Source organism: Carassius carassius, chromosome 25 (assembly GCF_963082965.1).
Source record: "Carassius carassius chromosome 25, fCarCar2.1, whole genome shotgun sequence".
Taxonomy (NCBI): Eukaryota; Metazoa; Chordata; class Actinopteri; order Cypriniformes; family Cyprinidae; genus Carassius; species Carassius carassius.
The window spans coordinates 9,946,393-9,968,031 of NC_081779.1; the positions used below are offsets into that span (position 1 = coordinate 9,946,393).

General features: G+C 36.0%; 3 protein-coding genes across 6 annotated transcripts; all 3 read right to left on the minus strand.

Moving 5' to 3' along the window:
* Nucleotides 1–693: 693 nt before the first annotated feature.
* Nucleotides 694–6,177, minus strand: LOC132104126 (cytosolic non-specific dipeptidase-like). Of its 2 annotated transcripts, none has more exons than XM_059509364.1 (12): nt 6,098–6,177; nt 5,637–5,738; nt 5,274–5,417; nt 4,626–4,788; nt 3,769–3,857; nt 2,892–3,092; nt 2,523–2,607; nt 2,105–2,265; nt 1,560–1,724; nt 1,330–1,471; nt 1,055–1,202; nt 694–829 (listed from the first exon to the last, which is right to left on the minus strand). In XM_059509364.1, the coding sequence occupies exons 2-12, from the start codon at nt 5,694–5,696 to the stop codon at nt 763–765; spliced, it is 1,425 nt and encodes a 474-aa protein (XP_059365347.1). In that variant the 5' UTR covers nt 5,697–5,738; nt 6,098–6,177; the 3' UTR covers nt 694–762. The 2 variants fall into 2 exon arrangements, with proteins under 2 accessions (XP_059365347.1, XP_059365348.1); XM_059509365.1 differs by having other exon boundaries at nt 6,008–6,146.
* A 4,908-nt stretch (nt 6,178–11,085) lies between these two features.
* On the minus strand, nt 11,086–12,994 carry LOC132104128 (thioredoxin-like protein 4A). Of its 3 annotated transcripts, XM_059509366.1 has the most exons (5): nt 12,855–12,976; nt 12,739–12,770; nt 12,442–12,618; nt 12,156–12,259; nt 11,086–11,502 (listed from the first exon to the last, which is right to left on the minus strand). In XM_059509366.1, exons 3-5 carry the CDS (start codon nt 12,592–12,594, stop codon nt 11,331–11,333), a joined length of 429 nt encoding a protein of 142 aa, XP_059365349.1. In that variant the 5' UTR covers nt 12,595–12,618; nt 12,739–12,770; nt 12,855–12,976; the 3' UTR covers nt 11,086–11,330. The 3 variants fall into 3 exon arrangements, with proteins under 3 accessions (XP_059365349.1, XP_059365350.1, XP_059365351.1); XM_059509367.1 differs by lacking the exon at nt 12,739–12,770 and having other exon boundaries at nt 12,855–12,994; XM_059509368.1 differs by having other exon boundaries at nt 12,739–12,970.
* A 1,035-nt stretch (nt 12,995–14,029) lies between these two features.
* LOC132104129 (activity-dependent neuroprotective protein 2a-like) lies at nt 14,030–18,660 on the minus strand. Its single transcript, XM_059509370.1, has 3 exons — nt 17,818–18,660; nt 17,583–17,675; nt 14,030–17,462 (listed from the first exon to the last, which is right to left on the minus strand). The coding sequence occupies exons 1-3, from the start codon at nt 17,923–17,925 to the stop codon at nt 14,814–14,816; spliced, it is 2,850 nt and encodes a 949-aa protein (XP_059365353.1). The 5' UTR covers nt 17,926–18,660; the 3' UTR covers nt 14,030–14,813.
* Between the last annotated feature and the right edge of the window lie 2,979 nt (nt 18,661–21,639).

Here is a 21,639-nt window from a genome sequence, read left to right on the forward strand (position 1 = left end):
TTAGCAATAGCCAAAAAAAAAATGTATAGGTCAAAATTATCGATTTTTCTTTTATGCCAAAAATCATTAGGATATTAAGTAAAGAATAAGATCATGTTCCATTAAGATATTTTGTCAATTTACTACCGTAAAATATATCAAAACTTTTCTAATTTTTTGATTAGTAGTATGCATTGCTAAGAACTTCATTTGGACATCATTAAAGGCGATTTTCTCAGAATTTAGATTTTTTTTGCACCCTCAGATTTTCAAATAGTTGTATCTCGGCCAAATATTGTCTCATCCTAACACACCATACATCAATGCTTATTTATTCAGCTTTCAGAAGATGTATAAATCTCAATTTTTTAAAAAAAAAGACCCTTATGACTGGTTTTGTGGTCCAGGGTCACATTTGGTCTAAATTGTATGCATCACCAGTCCTTTCAAAACATGTGCTTGATGGATCATTATAGACAGAACTGGACTACAGAAAGAGTTGAGTGAGAGGGTGAAAATACACCTCTTACCCTGAAAATGGCTATATACTGAGAAATCTAGCAGAAAGATGTCAGCAAAGGCACGTAATACAGCATGGCACAGTCAGATTGTCATCAGGTCATTTGGTTCAAACTACTACCAAACAATCACTATTTAACAATATTTCCTTACCTCTAAATGTATACCATCCTTGACAAAAAAAAAGAGACCATACCCTTATCAAAGTATTTTATTGACAATTAAAAATACACCAGCCTAGACACGTAGAATCAGACATTCCAGTTAGCTAAGCTGAGATACTTCATAGAAGTAAGCTCCCAACATCTTGGTGCCCTGAATATAGTTGGATCTGTCAAGGCAAAAAAAGTGGAAAAATATTGGGGGGAAAAAATGTAATAAATTGCACAAGATTGATTGCATTAACATTTTTAAGCATCCCAAGACCATTCCATCTATAAGATTTGAAGTTCTGCACAAATTAAGTTGGCCCAGATGATTACCTGCTATCATACAGTTGCAGTTTTCACAGTCACACCTTAACAAGGTGTTTGTCGTAGCTATTCGTAAAAATTACCTGTTGAGTTTCTCATTCTGTGAGTGAGCTCCGTCATCAGAGGAACCGACAGGCAGCAGCATGACATTCTGGCCGGTTGCTTCTTGGAAGGTCAGAGTCACCGGGATACTACATCCCTCACGGGTGAGGTCAGGCTCCACACCAAACACTAACATTGGTGAAATTATTTTAGACCACAAAGAAATTGCATTTAGAAGAAAGAAAATAACTACATTGTTGCTCTGACGCAAGCTAGACTCTATATTTCTATAGTTATACAATATATTGTGTCTTACCAGTCTTCATGGCCTTTCTTCCAGCCATGTAGTGAGGATGGTTAAAGTCAGACACCCAGGCCCTGGCTCCATGTCCCATGTACACTTTCAGTTTGTTGGGACTTTGCAGTTCGGCAAATTTCTTTTCTACATGGGTAATTACCTAAAAAACAAGCCGCATATGTCAACACAAGCACAACAACCATGTCTGTAAGGTATACAGATGACTCAATATGATTGGGACTTCAAACCTGTTTCTCCACCACTTTCGGATCCATGTCAGGGACCAGGCGGATAGAGAACTTGCCATTGACCTTGCGGGGAATGACAGTTTTGGCTCCTGTCTCAGAGAACGCTCCCTCTATGCCATGCAGAGACAGGGATGGGTATCTCCAACGATGCATCAGAATTTGCTCCTGCACAGACAAACTGATATATTATTTGGTTTAATATACATATATCGATGAAAATAGAACATTAAGGCAGGCAGCATGACTAAATGGGGCAATTTATGAAAGAAAAAAAGTTTATTTTTTTACTTTTTTTATATATTTTAGTGCTTCAATTTAACTAAATTTTAACTAAAAATGAGAAATGTTGCCTTGGCAAAGAGCTGAAATAAAATAAGTTTATGTTTTTTTTTTTTTTTTTTTTTTAGTTAATCTTTATTTTATTTCAAGTAATAATTTTATTTTATTTTATTTTATTTGTTAAAGCTGATTTTATTTTATGTGTTAACGCTGCTTTGAATCATAACAGAAACATAAAATGACGCTGAAAGACTGGGGTGATTTACCTTTGTGTCATGAAGCAGTTTGCCAGCTCCAACATCTCTGGCATATTCTTCCATGTCAAACTCGATCTTTTCGTAGAGCTTCTTCTCTTCATCAGTCAATTTAGCCACCTGGGCATATAACCCTGGTATTAAAATTTTCCCTTTGCTATCCACCAAAGACCCTAAAAAAAAAAAAACACTTTCAAAGCATAGCATATGTAATAATGGTACATCAACAAACAACAATAATTTTTTTAAGATTCATCAATGTATAATCAAATATTTGACGACTGCTCTAAACTCACAGGTAACTTTAGCCGGTCAACAATAGACAGATATCCCAGTGTAATCAAACACAACCAAGAAAATCCCTGTAATACATTTGTATGACCAACCTGATGCTCTTTCTACCAAAAGAATATGCAGACATCAGTCTCACCCATCAGAGCTATGAGGTCAGTCATAGCCTCATGAACAGATCCTCCAAACACTCCAGAGTGAAGATCTTTATCACAGCATTCCACCTGAAAACAGAAAAGACTTGCTCTTGTTCATCAGACAGGAGAAAAATCTCAAAACTTTGCCTTTGCACAGATCTAATGCCTTCATTAACATATACATATATATATATATATATATATATATATATATATATATATATATATATATATATAATTTGAATTATTTAGTTTTTATAATTGCTTTATTCGTGTAGTATATGTGTTTATGAAGCCGGAGTTTAACTTTAAATACCACTGCTACAAATCTTACGTTTCTTTTGACGTTAAAGTTACAAAATAACTCCTACATCAACATAGAAGTAGCAGACTCCTCTCAGGCCGTAGGTAATGCAGGGCTTGGTCTTCCCAAGCCAGTAGTTATCAGAAATGCAGATATAGTTCACATCCTTAAAGAAAGTATCTTTGCGAGAGAAAACCAGCTCGTCCAATCCTTCTGATCCAGACTCCTCCATTCCCTCAAAGCAGAACTTTATATTGATGGGCAGTTCCTGTGATTAAGTACATTTCATTTTTAGTAGAAAAAAAATCCATTAAATGAAAGACTTTAAAGACTATCATTTGTAAAAATGTGTGTATTTCTTTACAAACCAAACATTTTATGATGCTAAAACTTGCCATGGTCATCAAGGATAAGTACTCTTACTTTTAGTGTTTGTCATGTATCACGGAGACGCTGCATAATATTACAATTAGGTTTACAGTTAATTAAACTACATCTAGTCTGATAAAGTTAGCTTGACTCAAGACTTTTAAAAATGATCAAAGATCACAAAACAACCTTTAGACTGTTCTGCTGTCAGTTAGAGTCTGTAAATGAAGAACTTTAAAAGCAGCGACATTTCTATCAGGTGATAATGATTGAGAAACTGAGGTAATCGCTGGATAAGGAGAGGACTGGGTGAAATGTGAATTGATTTTCAACACAATGATATACAGTGTTGGGCTCTAGGTGCACATGCACCTGCAATTTTTAATTAACATTCTGAATTTTTACAATTAAAGTTACATTAACCAGATTAAGTAATGCAGGCAATGCTGTACTTCTAGCATCTTGATCCACTGATACAGTCATACTGTTTGCAATACATGAGGACTTTGCACTGGTGTTACAGACTTAATAAGTAAGCAGACAGTACCACTGGAAAGAAAATACAGTGTTTGCACCTGTCCAATCTTCTGATAGGCCTCAATGATGTTGAACCAGGCTAATACAGGGCCTTTATCATCAGTAGATCCACGTCCGTACATTTTACCTAAAGACAATTAAAAGAAGCATGAGCCACAGTCAAATAAAATGTCATAAACTGTAATCATTACAGCAAGCAGTTTAATGTGTGGCTTTGGTATTAATTTAACAAAAACTATAACTTCATGCCAGTTAAAATAGATTACAAGAGAATTACTATGCAAAAAAACAAGATCATTTTAGAGATTCTTGAAATTTGATTCTAGTTGTGAAATTTCAGAATTGGTGAAATGTTGTGTAAAACAATTGTTTAAGGAGGAAGATTTGACGGAAAAAAACAACCAAAAATTAATTTAAAATTCTAAAATTAAGATCAATATTCATTTATCCCAGCTTAAAAAAAAGATAAAATAATGGAATCAGCTGACAGTTATCAAGGCTATGCTCAAGCGTCAGATTTATCTCAGCAAAAAGAGACAACAGGATTTGTCTTGAAATCTCTTCGGGTTGGAGGGACACAAATGTAACATGCTGAGTCTGTAAGATTTTTCATTTTTTATGTGTCAACAGCCACATGCAAGCAGGACAAAAAAAAATTGTGGTGACTAATTTTAGCCAAATCGAATGTGAAATATTATCTGGAGTGAGCACTGCTTCCAGACTATTGCACAAAAAGCAAATCAATAGTATAACCTCTTTTGCTCTTAACAGGTCTCTTCCATACACTCAAAGGCTTCATTAATAAATTGATGCTAGCATCAGTCTCCTTAAACCCAAGACAATGCTACTGTACACCTTTTTCAAAAAACAATGACTTGTGCATGCACACTCATACCGTCTTTCTCCACCAGGGTGAAGGGCGGTGAGTCCCAGCCATCCTCAGTGTTGGCTGGCTGCACATCCAAGTGCCCATAAATACACACTGTCTTCTTGCCTGGGTCTGAGCCAAGTCTGCCCAGAACTATTGGAGGAAGAGGGATCTCTCCACCACCTGACAACTGAATAAAAACAAGAAAAAGGCAATGCATGATAAATGTAAGACTATGTACTAGTGTCAGCTTGCATTATCTCAAGAAACAGGAATCATTTGACTTCACATTTAATAAATATTTGCTAGCTATTTATTAAAGATTTTATAAAACATTCAATTATTTTTTGCAATTTCACCATTTCTCAGAAAAACAATTGCATATGGATTTGAAACAACATCAGATAATGACAAAATACTGGGTGGAACCACTAGCAAATACTTTTTCATGTGATTCTTAGTTGAGTACATTCAAGCATAACTTCATGACATGTGACACATGCAGTCAGATGGTCAACCACAAAAACAAATAAGCAGGAAGCAGCTTGAAATGTTTGAGTTCAAGGCTGTTATTGCTACAAATTCCAAAGCCAGACATTAAAATAAAAATTCCATGGCAGGAGATTTAGAATCATATCGTATTAACGTAATTCATTTTGAAGAAAAATAAAACACCTTCTGCATGCCAATGTCAACCATCTCCACAGTTCCTCCCAGTCTCTCAATGTCTTTGGCTGCCATCTCCATCATCTTCTTTATTTCTCCTCGTTTCTCTGGCCAGGCAGACACACTCTGTACAGCAACCCATTGTGACAGGCGCTTCAAACACAAAGTGATCACATTTCCATTAGAAAACATACAGAATACCATCATGTCAAATCATTCTAAATTCATCAAACATTTTAAATAACAGTATATGAATAATAAAAATAAATAAATAAATAAAAGGTCATTACATTTTTTTAAACTATATTAGCTTAAAGTATACACATTTTCCAAGTTTTGGCTAATACAGTATAGTAAAGAAAATCTCAGTACCTCAACATAGTCGTCCTGGTGCTCATCGACGTATTTGAAGAGAGTTGGGAGGTAAGACATTGCTGCACAGTGATCCGATCACTCAGTGACAAAAGAATTGACCTCAAAGAAAGGGAGATTGACGTGTAATAAAGATTTTTGTCTTCAGGAGTGGAAAATAAAACTCCTCCTCCCTCCCAACTCAGTTACTGCTGACAAAATCATTGCACAAGGGCCGAGAGACATGCGCTATTTAACGGTTGTTTACAAATCTGTAACATTAGTACACAAACTAACGTTGCATGTTGACGTTACATGTTGTATTTTGTCAATGTCAATCTCAATCATCGCGTTAACTTTATTAATAATAATAATAATAATAATGTGCTTACTATTAAAACTCCTAAGTAATAAGTCGTTCACTGAAATTCATCAATATAGCTTGCAACGGCAAACAACTCAAAATACAACTGCATACTTACTGAGTAAAAACAGTTAAACATCTTGAAGTAAACTGAAACTGAACTGCTCTGTATCTCACGATCGCTTCTTGACAGTGATGCTAAGAACGCCATCAGCAGCAACTCATGAGTTCCGACAAGAGTAATGGCTTTCAAAATAAAGGTCTGAGTGAGGCAGAGGCTTTCACTGGACCGTGTCCTCAAAAACTTAAAGGGTACATAACATACACAGTTTCACCTAATCTCGTGTTAATCTTGAGTTCCTATAGAGTAGTACTGCATCCTTCATATATACAAAAAGTCTTTAGTTTTATCATATTTATAAAAGAAAAATACCAGCTTTCCGATTCTTTCCGGGAAACGCCGAGCTCTTGGAGGCGTGCCGTGAGCGGAGCTATATACTGATGTTTCTGTTCCATTGACATATATTCACTTATGTGCTGATTTCCAACAAAATACAAAAATCTGATGCAATTGTACTTATATGAATCGGATATTTTATCACAGGGACGGCTCCATGTTTTAATAGCAAACGATGTGCAAATCCAGCGTCGACTTGGGCCTTATTTAAATTAAATTAAATTAAATTTATGCATTTAGCAGACACTTTTATCCAAAGCGACTTACAGTGCATTCAGGCTATCAATTTTTACCTATCATGTGTTCCCGGGGAATCAAACCCCCAACCTTGTGCTTGGTAGCGCAATGCTCTACCAATTGAGCTATTTATAAAACATTTGTCACTCAAATGACCAGAACACACAGAGGCACTTGCTACACTAAGTTGCTGCCGCGGGAAAACAAACTGCATCCTCTGTTCATGTAAAGCTGGGTTTTTGGAAAAGCTGAACACTGTAAATCTTCCCTCACATCCAAAAATGCACGGCATTCTCGAACAAAACCTATGCAGCGCTGCCGATGATTTTGAAGCGCGTTGATGTGCGCGGTCTCGCTCTCCTCTGGTCAATGTGTGCCCGGGCACACTTTTCCGAAAGAAATGCTCATATAAGGAGTTCTGTTCTTCGATCCTGAAGATTGTCAGCACAGAAATTCAGACATTCTTCTAAATTATTTTTTAAAACTTTGGCCATGTTTAGCATGAGAATCCATCTCTTTAAAGGGATATTTCACCCAAAAATCTAAATTATGTCATTAATAACTCACCCTCATGTCGTTCCAAACTGGTAAGACCTCCGTTCGTCTTCGGAACACAGTTTAAGATATTTTAGATTTAGTCCGAGAGCTCTCAGTCCCTCCATTAAAGCTGTGTGTACGGTATACTGTCCATGTCCAGAAAAGTAATAAAAACATCTCCAAAGTAGTCCATGTGACATCAGAGGGTCAGTTAGAATTTTTTGAAGCATCGAAAATACATTTTAGTCCAAAAATAGCCAAAACTACGACTTTATTCAGCATTGTCTTCTCTTAAGGGTCTGTTGTGAGAGAGTTCAAAACAAAGCAGTTTGTGATATTCGGTTTGCGAACGAATCATTCAATGTAACCGGATCTTTTGGAACCAGTTCACCAAATCGAACAGAATCGTTTTAAACGGTTCACGTCTACAATAAGCATTAATCCGCAAATGACTTAAGCTGTTAACTTTTTTAATGTGGCTGACACTCCCTCTGAGTTAAAACAAACCAATATCCCGGAGTAATTCATTTACTCAAACAGTACACTGACTGAACTGCTGTGAAGAGAGAACTGAAGATGAACATATCTTTTATTTTTATTATTTTTTACGGACACAAAAAAATGACCTCAGCAACAATGTTGCCCTTGGTTGACATCACCCAAACAATTAAATGTTTCCATAAAAATATTGTAGAAACTTAATTTTCTGTAAAGTTGCCTTGCAATGATTTGTTTCGTAAAAAGCGCTATAAAAAAGTAAACTTGAAAACTTGAATAAAAACTATATTTAATGCCGTTTATTTTCAAATTACATTTATATTTTAATTAAATTCAGATATGACATGCAATCATATCTGAAGATATGCATTGAAAGAAACAGACAAGGTAAAAAGTATTTAGTTATTGTTAAGCATTTGCACACCAAAGTTGCTGGAATCCTTTTGTTTTTAGAAGGGGATTTATAGTTCTTATCCCTTTAAACCACATAAACATTGTGAATATATGCTAACTGACCTCACCTGAAACGAGAAACCTCTAACCTCTATGAAACAATTTAAGAGTTGAAGAGTTTTAATTACGTTTTGATGCATATAATAACAAAAGAAACCAACAGAAACACACATTGTTCTTACATTTAACACAGGGAATCATTCTACATTATATAAAAAAAATGATATGACTTTATCACATATTTACTTACATACCATTTAATAGATGTAAGGCAATATTAGAGTACAAGACAAATGTTGCAGCATAAATACTAGCTAGAGTCAAGGATGGACAATTAATTGCTGTTGTGCAGCAGCAGACGTGTATTACTCTTATTGGAATCAAAGTTTCTAAAACTTAAAGTGTGACTTTTTCCATTACAACATGTGATTTATTGAGGAAGTGGTTAAAATCAGCTTCCCTTCATTAGAAATGGCAGCTAAGGAAGTGGTGCATCAGTTCTAGCTGGTTCTGACAGGATATCATCCTCATCCAAAGCCAACTGCATTATCAGTGTGAGTATCTACTGGGGAAATGGTTTCAGATGTTATATCTTCACCTGACATGGGTGTTAGGAAAATAATTTATGGACCAGCTGTGATTCTAGACACAACTTCCACATGGGCATTCGTCAAAGCTGTGTGTTTATTTTGAGGAATTGTGGTGGTTCCACCTTAGTTGACTGTACACTGTTAGTTGTTTCAGTTGTGGTTACAACTGGTAGGTATGAAACTGATGGGACATCTAAAAAACAAGGGCAGACAGACATCAGACACAACTACTCCCTCCAAATTCCTCTGGTGCTCTTAATGAACAAACAAACTGATTTTATATACATTTAATCAAACATGAGACAGGCAAATTGCCTGTGGTACCAGATTCTTACTTAAATATTGCCAGGTTCCTGTGTTAGACCTCCTGAGAATTTCCTCAAATTCATAATGTTGTTTGGACTCACCGTGCCCCCATTTACTATCCCAACTCTGCTCTGCCCCACATACATGGAGTTCAAAAGTGGATTAGGCCACTTCTGCATGGGTCACTTGGAAGCTTAAGTTTTAAGATTTTGTTTACAACCAACTTCAAGTGCACTCGTGACTCTTAAGTACAGCATCAACCACCTGTGTGTGACTGTCACGCTTTGAGCAACTCAATGACTTTATTTTTGTCTCATTTTGCACTTTCTGTGTTAAGATAAGATAATGTAAATATCACAAATTCCCAATTTATCATTAATGTTAGAATTAACACTTTCACTCTCATATTCCATGCTGGTTCAGGGCCGTGCATGACAACACAGAGTCCAACATGCCATATATGTCAGAGTAAAGAGTCATAAATCTGTGTGTGATGATAAACTACAAGTGCAAGTAATTTATGGCTCAGTCATTATGGGAAGATAACAGTTCTATAAACGCAGGGTGGGCCCTAGCATTCTGGGAGCACATTTTCACATTTCAGATTATTACTATCACTGAGGTATTATTATAGCTTTTGTTAAAATTTGGAAATATTTGTCATTTTCATTTTAGTTAAAGTTTTAGTAATTTTATTGTTTGTTTTTGTTATTTGTATTAGTTTTCGCTGTTTTTAAATGTCTGTATAGTTATTTATTTTGATTACGTTGTTAATGTTTTTAGAATATAAACATAAACTAAATGAACATGAGAAATGTTGCCTTGTCAACTAGCTAAAATAAAATAAGTAGATTTTTATTTCAGTTAACATTATTTTAAATGAATGATTATATATATATATATATATATATATATATATATATATATAGTTTTAGTTTTACTATACTAATCGTTGTAAAAATGTACGAAATTGTCTTAATCAGTATCTACTCAGTATATTTTAATCCATAAATATGAATACATATTTACTTATTAAACACATTTATTAACTTTTTAACAATTTTTAGCTTTTTAAAAGTTGAACCATTGCTTTCAGAAAAATATGAACATTTATTGAGATTAATGTTTTAATAAAAGAAAACCTATTATCAAAACTAAAGAGAATAATTTATTATTATTAGTAGTAGTAGTATTGTTATTATCATCATTATTATTACCAACAATAATGCAGAATAATTTATTTTCTGGGCTGACATGTTTTAGTCCATATTAAATAGCAAAAATGTATAAGCGTCAAAACAAAAAATGTTTGAATAAAAATATGCTGTATTTAAGGTTTAGGTCACATTGTTCAGATCAGAGAAAATCTGATGGAACTTTTATGTGGCAAACGTAAAAAATAAGCTAATGTGCACTCTAAACCATTCGGATATTAAGATATCTAGAATTATTCACATATATTTAAGTGCCCAAGATAACAGTACTGTTCATGTTCATCCCAAATTAAACCGATAAGACAGTACATTTTAATATTAAGTTTAAGATTTTATGATTCACTGATCAACGAACTGATTAATTCACTACAACACAGAAATTATACACACTTATTGCCAGTTAGCTTAACAATGTAACTTGCAACGAGCCCCAGTGAATGAAGCTTTTTGGTGGTCAAATTCAAAATACTCGACTCACTGAAATCAATCAAATCATATTCATCAGGATACAGCTGTGATTATACTGTAAAATACGAAAAACAATTCACCCACAACCACATTTAATCTACATATTCTACTTATGTTGGCATTACATATACGTGTAATTATTTAAATAAAGTAGTGTAAATATTTATAAAGCATAAATATATAATAATTGTCTTAACTACTTTTTGTAATAGCATATATTTATAGTTTTGACTCCATATTAGGGTATGTCCTCCTTGAGCTTAATAATAAATGTAGTTCATTTTGATTGAGCTGAACACACAATTTATTCTGACATGTTTAATAATTTAGTGCTGCCATGCCAGAGTTTAGAAATACAAACAGCAGAAACACAATATTTATTCAGTCAACATACAGTAACATTTTCAGACAGACAACATTATAAAAGACTGGTGACCATAACTGCAACTATATAACACATTTAGTTCTAAAGCTGAAAAACCAAAACAAGGCCATTAAAGATTCCATATGACCATACCGCTGAATGCTCAGATATTGTCCAATGTTGAAAAAAAGAAAAAAAATTCCAAAGACTAAATAAGTGCACAGAGATCAGTATCTGTATTTGGTTGAGTAATCTTTAGGGGACACTACGAGACCCCGTCCTTTTCTCGCCCCCCTGTAGACGGTCTCAACAATGTCTATCATCTCTTGCTTGTCTTCCATGGTCCAGTTGATCTTGTTGTTGTTACCAGTGCCAAGATCAATCATGATATGCTTGTTCCTGAGAGAGATAAGCAAAATCAGAAATAAGTGTTAGCATAAATATGCACTGGAAAACTAGTACAACCAGTCAAGAAATAACTAATGGTAAAACTAATGGTAAAACGGAGCTTGTTAATCCACAATACTAAATAATTAATAAATATCACCACTAGGGGGAGACAACACTACATTCTGTGCTTATGGGCAAAAAAAGAAAGCAAGTGTAGAATGTTCCAGAGAGCTGTGGCAGTGTCTGATACAACAGAAAATAATGATATAAAAGTGTTTCGAGGCACCATTTCATAAGACTTTCCACAAGACTAATATGATACGATCACTATCAAATTTTAACACACGGTTACAAACCAAAAAAATAACATTTACATTTATGCATGATAGTCACAAAGATGGCAACTTCCTACCTAGTGAAAAATGAAGTGCTAAATAGATTTTCTATGGTAATTTGCAACAAAGGAGTATATTATTTTTCTTAAAAATATCTGTGCTCCACAGTCAGTGAGTATATCTGGGACAGCATCAGGGAGAGTAAATGATGAGAGGATTTTCATTTTGGGGTTGACTATACCTTTAAATAAATGATCATATGCTGAACAGCTGAATACAGTGGAGAAATTGATTTGCTGATTTGCGTTTTACTTCCTGAGGACTTACCTGAAAAAGAACATGACTGTGCAAGGATCATACAACTCGTACATCTTGTTGAAATCTGGCACTTCTGTGATGTCCACAAGATAAATGACTGCAAAATTCTTCACCTGAGGAAACACGTGATATTAGACACATGAAACATCGATAGACTAACGCTAATAATATACAGAATTATTCCCAATGCATTGGTGTAATTAAAGATCAGCTAAACACATTCATACACCACATTATAGCTGATCTGACGTGTTCACGTTCAGTTCGGTGGTTGAATATTAGGACACTGGATTACCTTTTCGGCGATGCTGTACAGCACTTCATCCATTTTCATGCACGTAGGGTCCCAATCGTGGCCAAATCGTATAACTATCACACGGTCTTCCTCTGATAAAATAGCCTGGTCCACTTGCCAGCCATTGTGAAGGTGAGGGAGCATGTACGACATTTTGAGAGATATACAAACACACTTCTAAAAAGACACACGAGGTTGTTGCTGTCAAATTCATTTGCTTGAGAAACGCACGCATTGGGTTACTAAACTGTTCAAACGTTATAAAATAGGATGCGATACTATTTTAAGAGTTCTTACGTTGGTTTCTCATTAGCAATTAGCTCAGAATTCTAGAAAACAGAAGTTTTCTTCAGTGAAATATTAGAGCAATGAAAAAGGGGAAAAATCTTTTAGAGGGGAAATGTTAACCTTACCTCGCAATTTAAAATAACTCTTTCGTTTAGATTTAGTGTGTGTTGTCAGTTTATTAGATGTATAGTTTTTAGTCCTGCAACGACGGCGGCTAGAGGATAATGCGTATAAACAGATGTTATTATCGCCACCTGCTGGATTGGAAAAAGCTGCTTCGCTCTGAAGTCTTCAGCTTAGATGGTGCAATTACCGCCACCAACTGGACAGGAGCGTGAAGCGTTGATAATAGCGTATATTCTACTGAACAATCCTAGGTAACACCATACAGTGTATGGGTAACACATTAAAACGATATAAACCCTCGACTCTTTCAGTGCTTTACGAAATATACTTATTACTGACTGTATAATGACAATATCTTAATGTTTCTATAAACTGAAGTCCTTTCTCCGTTATATTTTGAACAACTTTCTGGCAGGCCACACTGCAGTTTCAGATTTTCTTTTCCCTATGATGAACGCTCTAAGAGTACAATAGAGAAAGTTTTTTTATTATTATAATGTATTCAAAGAGTCATTAAGGAATTAGACTTGAGATGCGTCAACTTCACTTCTTTGCCCTTAATCACAAATACACACATCAATGGTTTCTAAATGTTATGCCAAAATATGTTAAATACTTTGCTATTTGGTTTATATTTAACATGTTTTCAGCCATTGTGAACTCATTTTATGTTGTAATGTTTATACTTTAAAAAATTCATGTACAATTTAAATCTTAAATGAATTTAAGACCATTTAACATTAACCTTAGAAAGCAAAAGGGTACGTAAAAATGTTAAATCTTTTTGTCCATGAACTTTCATCTTCAACATTTTAGGTTCAATGTAGGTGTATTAACGTATGAAGTATATATATATATATATATATATATATATATAATGTTTGCAGGTAAATGTGTTAAAACATTGAGAACATTTTTAGTTCTTCATATTAGATTTATACTCACAATAATGGAATATTTTTTCCCCATTTGTGTACTGTAAATAAATACTAAATACTAGTTTAAATAAACTACATACTGGTTAACTGAACCACAATTTGTTTTCTTATAATGAACATTTAGTTTGATGTTTGCATGGCCATTACTACACATTAACATACAATTCAATATGCTCTAATTTATTTACACAGCCTTTATTTTGTAAGCTTTGATGTTGTTTACTATATTGAACAGATTATTTTATATATTTTATTTATTGAACAGAAATAAAATAGGAACTCAAGAGTTTACAAGATATCCTGATGCTTACAATCATAATACAACTGAAATGAACTGCATCCAAATCAAACTCCTCTGCAAAGCTCCACACTCATCAACTACTATCAATTTAGAGGATGTCACTTAGGTAAGCAGCATTACTTCATATTATAAGAGACAACATTTTTAGCAAAAAAAAAAAAAATTCTGATCAAAACCATAGTTTGAATATTTATAAAAGTATAAGGCAAGCGAAACAAAAATTCAACAACAAGTGGAACTGGTTAACAGAAAAAATACATGGTCTAAAACAAACTGGAAACAGGTAACCTCATAAAGTCTACATTCCAACAAATATATAAAGAATATGTCACAAAAAAAATTGTTTATGACATTTGGCAAATATAAAAAGTATAATCACACAAACGTTTTCAACCCTAAACTATAAATGGGCTACAAACATCTATTTTTACATGGACCTAGCTTGAAGTTATGCCTTGAAGTGAAAAGTAATGGATATATACTTTAAAATGGTTAATATGAAAAAAAAGTATTCACACACACACGTTTATGAACAGCAGCCAGAAATTAAACACATTTTTCACTTGTTTTAATATCTCAAGTCCTACTTGGTTAACAGTTTAACACTAGTTTCGGTGAGAATGGAAGATATTTTGCATTGTTTCAAGGAACATGTAATGGTTTAGGCTCTCAGTATAATTGCTTTCAAGTCCTCCTTGGTCTTTATGACTAATGTGAAGTTACTCCTGGAGGTCCTCCATCTCGGTGTCTGGCACGGTGATCGACTTCTCCGGCTCAATCTCTGGGATGTGGAGATTATGCTTTAATTTCATCAGCTCTGCCATATTGAAGCCTAAAAGTACCACAGCCTTAGTTTTCTGCATGTTCTTCAGACATCTGGTACGCTTTGAGGCAATCTGGCAAGCAATGTCAGTTTTGTTAATCATCAAGCGGCTACTCAGGGCAAGAATCTCCTTCTTGAGCGGGTAAGGCTGTGTATTAAAGTACTTATTGATAAACTCACGACGTTCTTCAAAAGAGCTCAACTCCATTCCAGTAGGATCCAATGCTAATTGTACGGAAGGATCGACTACTGCTTCAGGTGAGGGGATAGTCAGACCAGCCAACCGGTCTCGCTCAAGTTTTCTCTTCCTTGCCAAACGTTCCTCCCGCTCTCTCTTATTTGCCTCCATAGCTTCTCTGAAGGCTATTTCAAGGCGCAGCTTGCTCTGCGCCTCTGCTTCTGTTTCTGGTGGATGCATGGCAGGAACAGAAGCTTGAACTGCAGTCGGGGTTGGACCAGTGATTTGTTTTGGATGAGCTGGGTATGATACAACTGATCGGTTTCCTCTAGGAGTAACAGCTAATCCTAAATTCAATTTATCACTATCCTTGAGACTCTTCGGTGCACTGCGACATTTAGCCAAGTGGACAATGATGGCCTTGGTAGTGGTTTTCCCAGTGTACACACCACCACAGTAGAGGCATCTGTACGATGGGGTTTTAAGTATAGCATGCAGAGTGGGCACAATGAAATGCTTCTCTTTGAGGTGCATTTGATAACATTCCTTGTTCAGAAGTTTCTCTGCGCAGAAGGGGCAGTCTGTGCTGTCAGGCTTGGGTGTGGGCACATTGCATGGTGTGGACAGCTTGCTAACTGCCAGAGGATTGTTGGGCAACATCTTCACAAAGATCAGATCAAGGGAGCCTGTGACCAATGCAAGATTGATCTCCTTTTCACCCATAACTAGTTTAGGAGCCGTGGTCCTGATGTCGAAATAAGGGAAAAGCAGATTCCCCGAATCATCAGTATAGAGTCGGTATTCACGCCTCATGAAGTCACAGTTGCTCTTTTGGTTCCCATTATGTTCCCTCTGGATGTGGTCGACAAGCTGCTTGATGGAGTAAAAGAGCCCCGAACAGAACAAGCAGTTCATGCCATGAAGCAGGTGTTCAAAGACTCCCTTTTCTGATATCAAGATCTTACATGTCAGGCATTTCACCGTCTTGTCTGGCATCTTTTTCAAAAATGGAGCACGAGCAGCTAGACCAATCTTGGGCATTTTAGCTGCCTCTTTGTGAACCTGTGGATGGGACTCATAGATATCAGATGGGAAGAGCTCATTACAAATAGGACACGTGATCCACTTCTTGGTTTGCTTAGGGGCTTGCAAAGAGTTGTTTTGTTTGTTTTGCTGAACAGGTAGGTTGTTCTGGGATGCAGGCAAGGGTGGCTTGCTGACTCCTTGGGAGTTATTTCCTTGGACCGACAGGACCTGCAAAGGTGCAAGAGTGTAGGTGGGCAAGCCATCGACTTTGTTGCCAGTGGGGATCAAATGGCTCAGAAGGGATTGAGAGGTTAACATGGTGCCTCCAGAAGCAGGTTGATTTAGGGGCATTCTTGGATTTGCAGTGAGGGACTGAGGTGCCTGTGGCCTAACAGCAGGTACATTGAGGCGCACACCTGGTGGTAAGACAATTTGGCGGGAAACTGGTTGCAGAGGTGACTGGCTAGGTAGGCCTACTCTGACGGACACCTGATTGGGAGGAATGCCGCTAGGAGCAGGAGGCATGGCAGGTCTGGTAATTTGGGTGTTCTGAAAGGACAGTGGGACTCCAGGCTTTAGTAAACCCTTCGCCTCAGCGCTTGCAAGCTGAAGCAGAGCAGAAGCTTGAGTTGAGAATAACGACTGGCTGGTTCCAGGGGTAGCAATGACTGCAGAACCACCATTTTCTGGTCCTGTAACTCCACCAGTGGCCAGTGTAGTGGGCATCCCTGGCTGATCTTTCATCATCAAGACAGCAGGAGTGCTTTGCGTTTTGGGTGCTAGAGCAGGGTACTGTTTCTTACTTTCTGCTTCAAAAATTAGAGCTCTGATATGAACATCCAGTTCCTTGTGCTTTTCTGAGGTTAGGAGATGATACAGCAAGTGTTCGGATGTCTCCGCTGATACATAACACTTTTTGCAGTAGAATTTCTGAGACCTGTCTCCTAGGGCCACAAGTTCCCGCTCCGATCTCTGCCCAGCGTATTTATTCAAAGTGGAAGTGTAGTGATAAAGAAGAACATGCTTTTTCACACTATACAAAAGAGTATCTTGTATATGGCATCTTCGGCACTGAAACGTGGTGCCGTTTACAGCCTTTGGAGGCAGCTGTGGGACAGTCGGAGTTTCGGAGGGCAACTTTGTTTCCTCAACATGGAACAATTTGAGGTGCCTGGAGACTACTCTGGGGGGGGCTATAAATGGGCAAGAAGTACATGCTGCAAGCTTGCACAAACGCTCTTCTTCATCATGGCAGCGCTGAATATGGGTTTTGTAGGCATGCCAGGATCTTGCAGAGAACTCGCATAAGGTGCAGCACAATCCTCGTGTCCGATATTCCCACTGAGGATGGAAAACAGAATTTCAGCCAGTTGCCATTCAATTTTCAGAGATGCTCATTATTTAAAAAATTTTTGCTCAGTAAAGTTAAGCTAATTTACTAAAGTGACATTTGAAGTTCACCTTCTTTTTCCACCGGCCGTCAAACCCATCAGATAAACTGCACCAGTCTGTGGCATCAAAAACATTGTCTCCGGGGTAATATTCCTGGAGTTCCTGATAAAAAAAAAAAATTACATTTTTTAAAACCATTTAAAATATGAAGACATTAAGTAAAAGGTTATTTTAATACAAATATACACGGGATTTCAGTTGTAGGTTGTTGTTTTTTAATTGTACATTGTAAAAGCAAACATACCTGGCCCAAACTAAGACATTCTTCAAGCCCAAATTCTCCAAGAATGTTTTTCACTTTTCGCCTTGTTCTGCGGATCTTCTCCAACCCTCTGACTGGAAACTGGTACATGGTCCTTCAACTGAAAGAGAATCACTTTGGTTTCCATTTTGATGATCTCATTATTTTGCAAATTTTATTTTCATTTATTAAAGAGTCTTGAAATTATACAGCATAATTAAGACTATAATACTCAGTGACATTTTAGGTGTATGTCACAAAGCAATTTTTAAACAAATCTTTTTTTAATTGTTTGCTGTCGCTGACTTGCATAACTGTTGTTTTTACAGACCGAACAGAAAACAAACAAAAAAAAATCCATCACGTACAAAACCATTCAGAACACCACAAAATCCATTTTTGGAAAAGCATTTCACCTGGACTTATTATTGCTAAAAACAATTATGTGGTCTCTGGATATTGTCAGGGACATGTTCCTAGTGTCCATATTATACCAAACCTTTGCAGTTTGCCACTCTCAGTTTTTGTAGGAACTCTTTGGGCACCATGTTGACACCCACATCATTACCATGGAAACCAACATAGATATACTTGATACTGACTAGTGTTTGAGTAATGAATCCAAATACATTCCTTGCAAAATAACAGTCTGGTAACTCAACTCAGATTTTAATAAACAAAAGAGTGAGCAAAGCCTAAAATGCTGGCTCTTAAAACTAGAGATAAGCACTTGCATAAACCCTAGTAGTAGAAAGTAACCCAAAACAAAAGAATAGGAATATTTATTTATATAAACTCAAGACAAACATATTAAAACTCAAGACATACATATAATTGAATATTGTTTGCGACGGCATTCATTTATATACATTTACACATTCCTTTAAAAGGATTCCAGAATTTTAACAATGTCTATTTCTATGCAACTAAAATTATTTGTATATTAGTATTAGTGCATTTTATAGTATATCAGTATATGTTGTGGCAACATGAAAAAACACAAGGTTCAGAATTTATTATTCAAGAGTGGTTTAATATGAATTTGAATTTAATGAAAATGTCTGTCAAATTTCAGCCCCAAAATAACCATTATCATTTTTAGTGAAATAGTTACACACGTTCTCCCTCTCACGTGTTTGATATATAATTAAATATTTAATTTGTATAGGATTTCTATGTGTCCTAAATGCATATCTAATTCTTCCACTCGGAACAAATATGAATGTTATCGGTTTCCTTCAAATTAAAATTATCAAGGGAAGCTTGTCACTTTTGAGCTGATATATATCTGGTCCTGGATGGTCATCACTTCTCGTTTACTCAATTATTAAAATAACGAAAATTTGACTTTGGCAATAATAATTTGGAGGAGAACTTGTCATGAAAAGATGTGCAAAATAATTTTAACAGTCCTTCAGTTTCTTTAGGTAAAATGAAATTATTTCGTTGTGAAAGAGGTTATAAATGTTCATGATGGGTCATATGTGCCAATCTTTGCCCATGGAGCGTGCAGTGATTATAACACCAAAATCTGTTGAATTCAGTACAGTAGCAAATTATACAACACATCTCACTCGCATGGAGGACTAACGTTACCTCAAATAATATCTATAACTCCGTATTCACAAATGTTGGAAATAAACATAATATATGTCACATCTTAGCCCTGCATCAGTCAAATACAAAAAAACACCCCGCACAAGTTTACATTATCATACCCTGTGAGCGACTAGGTGCATATCTTATTCAAGCTTTAATTATCTATTGCAATCATCAACTGCGACCGCTGACCGAACATACACAGACCCGCCAAAGCACAAGAAATATTCTAAACAATAGTCTAACGGAACTCTTAACTGGTAAAATATAATGAACCAAGCGCCCCACATCAACATGAATAAATTCAAATCGCAAAACTGATTCCATCCAGAACGCGCGATTCTAAATAACGCGGTGGTGCTTTAAAGTAACCTCTTCGCAGCTCTCGGACAATGTGCTTCGTTCTACTTCCTCATCATACCGAACCCGCAACAACTGAGCGCCGAAGCTAATGTTCCCTCTGCTGTCGAATTGCGAGGACATCAACGTTACCTTTTTTCAGCGCCAAACACCGACTCAGGGAGGAGATTTAACGTTAGCTACTTTCTCCAATCCGCGTGTTGGCCAAAACCGATGATAGAAGACGTGGAAGCGGTGTAGGATGTTGAAACAATAATTCTGCGCTCTCAACTATGTAAACAGCGATAAAGTGTATTTATTAATATTTGTAAGTAGGACTCATTTATTGTGCTTGCCGTTTAGAGTCGAGAAAATGGCGCATTGAACAAATGGGAAGTGACGTCAGGGCATAATTATCATACTGCGTGGCTGACCAATCGAAATTCAGCATGCTTAAAATGGAAAAACTTTCTTAGATATCACTCCTGCTGGTTTTCAGGGGTAATGACGTGGAGTGGTACGTCTAAGTTTAAAGTTGGACATAGTCTGGTTGTGGCTAGTTTCAGTCTTTCAAATTCTCATCATAATGAGTCATTTTCTTAGATGTGGTCTGGCCACGAGGGGGCGCAATCACTTGTAATTCATAGGCATGGCCACTAGATGGCACCTTAGACAGTCAGCTGGTTTCTGAGCAACAGCACAAGATGGGAGGGGTCTTGTCGCTGAAGTCATATCACACCACTAGTCTACATCCAATGGGTAACAAGTAATTGAAACTATCAAAGGCCTATGAAAAACCGGCTTATAGCTACTTACACTGATAGTGCATGAAATTTTTAACGATTCACATGTTTTTAATGCATGACAAATAGTTACATTGGACAATACATGCGAAGCCATTTTGATTGAATTACTGTTTTGATCACAACAATTTTGTTCGCAATTTAAAAAATGTAAATCATCACAATCCAATGTAAAAAAAATTATAAATAATGCAAATTTCAGCAATCATGGATTTTTTTTTTATTCAATGACACGATAATGTATAATGATTGCGATAATCGTAACATGCGTTGTACCTTTCGTAACGACGTTGCAACAAAATTAACTAATTAGTTTAACAGATTGTTCTTTATATCTTTGTGTGCAGTTTTAAGGGTTGTCAGGCCATGGGTGATGAAAGGTGGCTGACTTTCTTAGAAAATCTTGGGTATTTTGATTTTCTAGTGGCTAAAATAGTACTAAACTAGTAAGTCGCCAATTTTATGTTATACATAAAATAATTTTCATTCTTAATGTTTTAGAAGATTACCTTATGTTGTTCAAAAAATAAGTACTTACACTATACTTATTAAATTATGGACACAAATTTTCCTTCTACTGTTAAGAAAATTCAAGTGTCACACTATAAGATAAAGTTCATAACTAAAATGGCATAGCCACATTATTGTGCGTCACTTGTGTGTTTACTTCTATTAAAATGAACGAGAGTGAGAATACAAGCAAGTGAAGATGTTTCGTATTTTGCTGCGTATCGAAATACAGTTTGGAGTTATTAATATTGTGAAACAATATTTGACCAACAATTTAACTTAATGCCGCAAACTGACCATTTAACTCAAAACAACAAACGCCCTCTATGGGTGCTGTGAAGTAATACACACAGCAAACAGATGCAAAGACACTGCGTAGTGTATTTATCTTGTACCAATTTATATTTGAAATTGTTGGTCTTGAACCTGTTGTGTGTAAGATGTTTCCACAGACATTGTATTTTGTTTCCTCCTGTGGCAGACAACACAGAAATGACAATAAACCACTTCATTGGACTATACTTTATTGACCAATCAGCACGCAGTACCAGAACTATTTACTTTACAAAAGTTG

What these genes read in the sequence shown, in the direction of transcription:
- LOC132104126 (XM_059509364.1), bottom strand. Translation starts at nt 5,696, where the DNA reads ATGTCTTACCTCCCAACTCTCTTCAAATACGTCGATGAGCACCAGGAC. An exon ending in TGACCTCATAGCTCTGATGG is followed by an intron (nt 2,266 to 2,522) that starts GTGAGACTGATG and finishes TTTTTTTTTTAG; the next exon opens with GGTCTTTGGTGGATAGCAAA. An exon ending in CAGAATGAGAAACTCAACAG is followed by an intron (nt 830 to 1,054) that starts GTAATTTTTACG and finishes TTGCCTTGACAG; the next exon opens with ATCCAACTATATTCAGGGCA.
- LOC132104128 (XM_059509367.1), bottom strand. Translation starts at nt 12,594, where the DNA reads ATGTCGTACATGCTCCCTCACCTTCACAATGGCTGGCAAGTGGACCAG. An exon ending in TGTACAGCATCGCCGAAAAG is followed by an intron (nt 12,260 to 12,441) that starts GTAATCCAGTGT and finishes GTGTTTCCTCAG; the next exon opens with GTGAAGAATTTTGCAGTCAT. An exon ending in ACAGTCATGTTCTTTTTCAG is followed by an intron (nt 11,503 to 12,155) that starts GTAAGTCCTCAG and finishes TATCTCTCTCAG; the next exon opens with GAACAAGCATATCATGATTG.
- LOC132104129 (XM_059509370.1), bottom strand. Translation starts at nt 17,925, where the DNA reads ATGTACCAGTTTCCAGTCAGAGGGTTGGAGAAGATCCGCAGAACAAGG. An exon ending in AATGTCTTAGTTTGGGCCAG is followed by an intron (nt 17,676 to 17,817) that starts GTATGTTTGCTT and finishes TTTTTTTATCAG; the next exon opens with GAACTCCAGGAATATTACCC. An exon ending in ACGGCCGGTGGAAAAAGAAG is followed by an intron (nt 17,463 to 17,582) that starts GTGAACTTCAAA and finishes TTCCATCCTCAG; the next exon opens with TGGGAATATCGGACACGAGG.